At 32.7% G+C, this 7,978-nt stretch overlaps 1 protein-coding gene across 1 annotated transcript; it reads left to right on the top strand.

Annotated features, from left to right (window-relative positions):
- The first annotated feature begins 2,379 nt into the window (after positions 1–2,379).
- Positions 2,380–7,302, top strand: LOC113776333 (tropinone reductase homolog). The gene is made up of 5 exons (XM_027321465.1): positions 2,380–2,459; positions 2,842–3,049; positions 5,330–5,546; positions 6,378–6,484; positions 7,120–7,302. Exons 1-5 carry the CDS (start codon positions 2,380–2,382, stop codon positions 7,300–7,302), a joined length of 795 nt encoding a protein of 264 aa, XP_027177266.1.
- Positions 7,303–7,978: the final 676 nt, after the last annotated feature.

Below are 7,978 nucleotides of genomic sequence, written 5' to 3'. Positions count from 1 at the left end.
TATTTCTCAGTTTACCCCCTAACCTTTAATTTTGCTCACTTAACCCCCTTTAGGACAAAATTGCCCTTGCATTATTTTGACTTTTCATTTACCTTGTTTTCCTTTCTTTTATTTCTTTTTCTCTTTCTTCTTTATTTAATTCTTCCTCTTTCCCACAAAAATTTTCACTTAATGATTGAAATTAAAAAAGAGGAATTGCAGAGATCTATTTTCTCCTTAAATGATTAAAAAAATATTCAAATCACTTTCCTAAAATACAATTTTTTTAGCCTTTCAATTCTTTTAATTTTGGATTTTCCTCTTTTCTTTCTAGTTTCTCATTTTATTCTCAAGAAAATATCATAAGATAAAATTGTTTTCCTTTCTTTTATTTCTTTTTCTCTTTCTTCTCTCTTTCATCCTTTCCAATAGAAATTCCATTTCAACGAAAATTTTTGTTTTGAGTTTGTAATTGCATATTTTGGGGTGAAGGTTTAAGAGGCATCAAAAACTAAATTTTGATTTTTTGTATGATGCCACGTGTCACAAATTTCAATTGATGATTATTAATCTGGTCACAATTTCATCTTAAAATATTTTCTTGGGAATAAAATGAGAACCTAGAAAGGAAAGAGGAAAATCCAAAATTAAAAGAATTGAAAGGCTAAAAAAATTGTATTTTAGGAAAGTGATTTGGATTTTTTTTAATCATTTAAGGAATATAGATCTTTGCAATTCCTCTTTTTTAATTTCAATCATTAAGGTGAAGATTTTTATGGGAAAGAGGAAGAATTAAATAAAGAAGAAAGAGAAAAGAAATAAAAGAAAGGAAAACAAGGTAAATGAAAAGTCAAAATAATACAAGGGCAATTTTGTCCTAAAGGGGTTAATTGAGCAAAATTAAAGGTTAGGGGGTAAACTGAGAAATGGAATATTCTTTAAGGGGATAAAATGTGATTAGCCCTAATTTTAAACAAAGTTTAGCTCATTTTCCCCTTGGGAAAAATGCACTTTTCATCCCCAATGTTTAAGGTGTTCACTAATTTCGTCCCTAAAGTTTCATAGAAAACACATTTCATCCTCATAATTTTGTGATTTTGACCAATTTTGTCCCTAAAGTTTATGTAGAACACATTTCATCCTCATAGTTTTACAATTCCTACCAATTAAAGACAATTAAAGGATTGTTAACAAATTTAGGCATAATATCATCACATGTCCCATTAATAATTGTATTATTAATACTTAATTCAATTATTGATTAATGTATAGAAATAACAACAAGTGTTTTTGGATAGGAGACTATCTCTTTTTTTTCCCTTTAAATTGTGATATGATATATTTGAAACTAAATAAATAGATTGAAAGATAAATAGATGATTGAAAAACAAGTATATGATGCAACAAAACAAAATTTTGCAAATAAATGACAATCCAAACCATTCATTCTTTTGCATTAATATTTTTCTCCAATTAGTTGTATTGGGTCTGTTTGACATTTTTCTTCAATTGGCTATGGTGGGATTGTTTCTTTCCCACTGACTTCATTTTCTTTGGATCTTCTTATTCGATTGTGATTAAAAAGAAAGTAATTGTCGCTAAAAATTTCTTAGTCTTTTTTGTATTAAAATGAGAAAGTGAATTAAGAAAAGATTTTTGAGCTTTTTGTTGATCCAATTTTTTTTTTTTACCTAATAGGCATGTCGTGATCAAGTGATGCTATCCCATTCAAATTGCTTGACAATCTACCAATTGTCCTCAATTAGCCAAATTTAGGAAATTATGAGGATGAAATGTGTTTGCGTAAAACTTGAAGGATGAAATTAATCAAAATTATAAAATTACAAGGATAAAATGTGTTTTGCATGAAACTTTAGGGATGAAATTGGTTAACACCTTAAACATTAGGGATGAAAAGTGCATTTTTCCCTTTTCCCCTTTCTAGAGTTGACATTTAACAATTAGCCTTTCAACTTCAAACTGAAACTGTATTATCCTTTAGTTCACCTTCTTTTAATAATATCAGAATATCCAGTGCCGCCATGCCCATTACTGTATTTATTATTTCGCCTGTTGTAATAATTGTATCTTCTATTAAAAGCAATCCCAATGAGCCTCAGTGGAATCCTGGTCAACAAAACCACATTTCCCCGTTCAAATATTTACGCCGTTTGGTTCCACCCATCGCAAGTTCACAACTGCTGACCTTTATCTTGACTACAAAACTGTGATGTATTCTAGATTTCGATGATTGTTGTGCTTTTCTTGGACTAATAAATAGCCTACATATACAATTATCAGCCATCCTTGCATCTTTGTAATAGTGGTTAACACTAGCAGCTCTCTCACCATTTCTTCCAATTCGCATTTTTCTCAACTCATTCGGAAGACAAAGAAAGCATGGCTGGTGAACAGCTGAAGGGTAGATGGTCTCTCAATGGCATGACTGCCCTTGTTACTGGTGGCACCAGAGGCATTGGGTAAGCAAGTTTCTACAGATATTGTTCCTGTATTTATTCTTACATCAAAAACTTGGTGAATTGTTTCATTATTAATTTGCATTCAATCCTCCAAAAGGGTAGGTTAAGAATCAATTGGACAACTTTTAAGTGTATCTATACAAAAATGTTATTCTCAACGAGTAGAAAAACCTACTCAATACAATCATTTGTCTTTCTCATATCCAATTTAACATAGCATAAATTCCTGCTTCCTCCTTGTTTCCTCGTAAATATGTGCGATTATGTCCCTAATAACTTAGGTTTGAGGCACATTTAGAATGTGATTCTGCACTCTTCAAAAGAATGATTTGAAAGCTCAAATGGGATAACCCCATTTTAACTATTTGACCCAAAATTTCAGGCATGCCATAGTGGAAGAGTTAGCAGGATTTGGGGCCACAGTATACACATGTTCAAGGAACCAAAAGGACCTTGATGAAAGGCTGCAAGAATGGGGAGCAAAGGGCTTTAAAGTATATGGCTCAACTTGCGATTTGTCATCAAGAACAGAAAGAGAAGAACTGATGAATAATGTCTCTTCCACCTTTAATGGGAAGCTGAACATATTGGTAAGTATAAAATTTTTCATTTTCATCCATTGGATAATATTTAGTTGCTTGAAAAGTCGGTTTTAAATTGTCAAATTGCAGATAGTTTGTTACCAAGGTCTGATTATGAGTTAATAAATGGGAAAATGGAAAAAAAATTCGGAATTTGAATTGCATCCAAAGTAATTCTTGGGTGAAATATTTGAGATTTATTGGTTTGAGTTAATTTCCCAAATAGGTACTGAACTGCAGATATTTTGCAGGATAAGTAACCATAATCACAGCTGTAAATGAATTCTATAATTGAAAATTTTGAGAATCATGCATGACTTGTTTTCTAATTTCTAGAAGAAACGGGTAAGAATAGGTTATTTTAAACGTGTACTGTTCACAATTGATCCTTTAAGAATCTTCCGCCTGTTTTTTGATTTGTTGAAATTAACTTAAAAGACGAAAAGTTGATTTAACAAGTATTAACGTGTTTTTAAAACAACTTTTCACTTTTCAAATTATTTTTTTTCCCCAATTTAAGCCCACCTTTTATTTGGATTATAGGGATCAAATTTTCGGGCAGTAGGGATTCTACTACCAGAGAAAAGTTTCTTTTTTTTTTTTTTGTTTTTGAGTAAATTACACTAACCTCCCCTCTTATTTTTGACCTCTCTTGATTTTACAATACCAGGGACATCCCATCTTGTTTAGCTAGACAAAATCAACAATTCCCCTACTCTTAATAAAGGGAGTAAAATTATTAGTTTTGAAATAAATTCACTTCAATATCCCCAAAATACTCTTACAATGAGTAGTTTTTCTTTTCTTCAACTCCCCAAAATATCCCCTACTCTTAAGAAAAGGGGCTAGAGTAGTTTTTCTTTTCTTCAAACTTAATGACCGGAAAAGATCCATAGAACATAAATGAATGTATAGCTATCAATTTTATCTTGGGTAAAATGCAAAAAATCTCCCCATGATTTGGCGAATGTATAGTTTAGCTCCCTATAGCCTGAAAACCCATAATTTGATCTTTGTGGTTTTAATCAAAGTGAAACCATTAGATTTTTCTGTAGGTTTAATGGTTAAACTCAAATAGTCAAACTTTTCAAATAAAATTACCCTAAAATTAATAAAACACCCTTCAATCTAAGGTTAACATAATTTCTAAACAAAAATTTGAGGAGAAACAGCACTTTAAAAAAAATTTTGAGGTAAAAATGAAATTTAGAAAAAAAGGTTATATTTGTTTCGTCTTCAATGTTATCTGTTGCACTGCTACCATCATTAATAAAAGGCTTACAACAATTCGCCTTTCGAATCGGCACACGTCACATACATCAGGTATACGAAGACAAAGATTATAGAAAAGTATTGCATTCTTGCTAATTTTGGGGAAATACTAAACTGAAAAGTTCCTCTTCCACATGTAAGGGTTACTATGGCATTTTTTTGTACTTGTGCACCAACCACGCAAATTCCAAATACTAACATGCATAGACGGAACTAGAAAATTTAGTTAGAGGGGGCAAGGTTTAACATATCTAAAGTTATGTTTATATTATTTAGTATTTTCAAAGTTTGCCCAGCAAAAATTTAAATTTATAAAAAAACCCATTTAAATATTATTAAATTTTCAAGAGAGGAAATCCTAATTTTTAATAACTTTTTTTGATTTTTTTGTTGTGTTTGGGGGGGGGGGGGGGGGGGTTGTGTTGGGTCGGAGTGTGGCTCCTCCCTGTCCATTCCTCGTTCTGTCCTCGCTAACATGCTCCTGCATCATTATTTCCCTCTTGGAAAGGACTTGAGTTCAAGGAGAAAGTTTTGATGCACTCTCATGACATCCACGTTGCAAGTTTTGATAAAGTACAACGTTCTGTCCTCGCTAACATGCTCCTGCATCATTATTTCCCTCCTGGACAGAACTTGAGTCCAAGGAGAAAGTTTCGATGCACTCTCAAGACATCCATGTTGCAAGTTTTGATCAAGTACAAAATCCAAGTTCTAATGCTCTGAATGCCTTCTTCACAATTCATCATCTGTACTCCCTATTGGATTTTGAGGGTAACCACTTTTCAAAGCTATCTTGGAAAACTACTTGAACGATTTAATAAATGTTCATGTAGACGATGAATTGGAAACTTGTACTTTGTCGTAATTTTGATAATAGCAAGACTATCAACACACATTCTCCATAATTATCAGCTTTGCATTCATTACCATATGATCTACATTAATTTTGATTTCCAAATTCGTCCCTGGTCCATTACATATTCATTCACCATTCTATCGCTACGTTTCAATCTTTAGGTTAACAATGCAGCAACAGTTATCTTGAGAAGAGCTACAGACCTTTCTGCCGAAGATTTTTCACGTGTGTTGGGAACAAATGTCGAGTGTCCTTACCACTTGTGTCAACTTGCATATCCGCTTCTGAAAGCTTCAGAAGCTGGAAGTATAGTTTTTATCTCATCTGTGGCTGGTAGCACTTCACTTCCAGGTGCTTCGGTTTATGGAAGTTCAAAAGGTATCGTACACCTTTAATTACTAGTATCTAATGAACAATTGGGCAAAACACTAACCTTCTACCTTAAAATTGAACCAATTGGGTAAACCAATTTGATTTTTTCCAGAAATACTTTCAGTATTCATATTGATGCGAAAAGTAACATTCCTGTGTTCATTTAACTCCAACAAATTTTCCTAATGAGTAGTTTTTATCTCAGGATATACTTAAAAATAATTACTTTTTGGATTAGATCCTGATGCAACCCACAATTTATTCGAATTATAAGTGCTAATCGCAATTAATCAATTAAACAAAATAGCAAACCAACTCCCTCTAGAGGAGTTGGCCACCACATTAATTGTGGGATGAGAGGTCAAGGGTTCAAACCTTGCCTCCCATCAATGTGCCTCAATATGAGATTTGTTTTAAATCCATACGGGTGTGTGGTGCACCCGTTTGATCTAATGGTGGTTCAGTCCCCGTCAAGTTCTCCCGACTCAGTTGGGCCACCCCATAGAGTAGGTTCCCCCCAGGAGTAGAAGTAGGTTAGGTAAGTTAGATGTGCCGTTACAACAAAAAAAAATTAAACAAAATAGCAAACAGAGAAGCTTTGGAACCTTTTTTCTAGATCGAAATTCAAAATTTCTCAAGTCTAATACATCAACAGTGCAAGGAGCAATTTAGCCCATTACTTTTTTTTTTTTTGTTTTAAAAATTTTTCCAATTGGAGAGGGGGATGAGACTTTAGAAGTGAAAAGGGACAGAGGAATTTGAGTTTAGAATTTCTAATTTTTGAAGTTTCAAATTTATTATACTTTTCAAGTTGTTACGTTATTTTTATAATTACAGGTGCAATCAATCAGCTAAGCAAGAACTTGGCATGTGAATGGGCGAAGGACAAGATCCGCGTCAACACTGTTGCACCACACGGAGTGCGAACCACTCGCCCAAAACTAGTAAGTTTTTTTTTTCTTGACAGTTGAGGAGTTTTGAATTCATAAGCTCCTACTTATAATTCCTTCTCCCTCCGAAACTAACAAGTTGATTATTAACTTCTAATATATTTCTATTCCAAATCTCTTCTATGTTTGCTAGTTCTTCTCCAAAAAATTAATCTCTTAAATTTCGACAAGGTTGAAAAGTCTAAAACAGGGTCAATCAAAATTTAACAATATGAATCTTTTTCAACTCAATATAAGTTAGTTTATTAGTATAAAAATGTTGGGCAAAATTGTGCACTTCAAAGTTGGCCTTAGATTACTAATTTATTGAAAGATTAAACTTGTATATATTACTATGTACATATCAGCAAACATGAATGCATGACATATGGACAAGAGTTGAAGTTCAAATTAAAATTGAGATTAGGTGGTATCCATCCGTACCCGCTAATAACAGTGTATACAGGATTAAACTTTTATAAAACAGCTACGTTTAACTTTCAAAATTCCTTTTGCAAAAAAAAAAAAAAAAATTGAATTAAAGCAAAATCAACTGTATATAAGTTTACAAGAACAGACACATCAATGAAACACTTCAAGATAATGGCACCATACGTATATTAACTAATATAATTGATGAACGCTTACAGGAGGACTATGATGAAACTATTGCTCAACAGATGAGGCCTATAATGTCTCGGACTCCTCTCCGTCCACTAGGAGAGCCAAATGAGGTCTCACCACTGGTGGCATTCCTCAACCTTCCTGTTGCATCATATATTACTGGTCAGGTTATCCATGTTGATGGAGGGTACACAGCAGGTAGCTACTAGGAAAACATCCCAGAAGGTTGAATCTTTGTTCCAAAGTTTTGCAGTCAAAACTTGAAAGGCTTGACAAAATTGATTCAAGGTAAAGATATGTAAGAACAAATGTGTTAGGTTGTTTACAAGTGTGTTACTCTACACCTTGTATAGATTCTTATATTTGTGCATTTTTGTATAAATAAATAGCGGGGACTTTGTTTTCCGTTAAAAGCTTAAAATATCTGCCAAGAATTTTCGTAGTGCAAAATTTTGGTTCTTGAGCACTTAAGCAACTCAAACAACTAGCAAGGAAGAAAAAGAGAGTAATTAGGCTAGGGAAGATGCGGATTATGTCACTCTTTTGAGTAGATTCATACACCTTTAGACAACAATTGGTGAGATGAATGATTTGTTGCATCTGAAACATTTCTCAATTTATCTTGTTGCTTCTACTAAATCCATACAAATAATTGAACTCACAGCTTTACACAATACCTTATTAATACCCAATGCGGTAGTAATATAGAACGAAGAAGAGACCTAAGAAAAATGATGTGATACAATTGTTTAGAATCCTCCATGTGTAGGTTGAAATAATAGGGTTTACAATTCCAGATATTAAATAGAATAAACACAAAAATTTTTGTTGCAATGCAGTATTTTTTTGTATAAAGGTAGAAAATATTATTATTTGAATTAATAA

Source organism: Coffea eugenioides, chromosome 6 (genome assembly GCF_003713205.1).
Source record: "Coffea eugenioides isolate CCC68of chromosome 6, Ceug_1.0, whole genome shotgun sequence".
Taxonomy (NCBI): Eukaryota; Viridiplantae; Streptophyta; class Magnoliopsida; order Gentianales; family Rubiaceae; genus Coffea; species Coffea eugenioides.
This window is presented reverse-complemented; position numbering and strand designations above follow the sequence as displayed.

What these genes read in the sequence shown, in the direction of transcription:
- LOC113776333 (XM_027321465.1), top strand. Translation starts at nt 2,380, where the DNA reads ATGGCTGGTGAACAGCTGAAGGGTAGATGGTCTCTCAATGGCATGACT. An exon ending in GGTTTATGGAAGTTCAAAAG is followed by an intron (nt 5,547 to 6,377) that starts GTATCGTACACC and finishes TTATAATTACAG; the next exon opens with GTGCAATCAATCAGCTAAGC. An exon ending in GAACCACTCGCCCAAAACTA is followed by an intron (nt 6,485 to 7,119) that starts GTAAGTTTTTTT and finishes GAACGCTTACAG; the next exon opens with GAGGACTATGATGAAACTAT.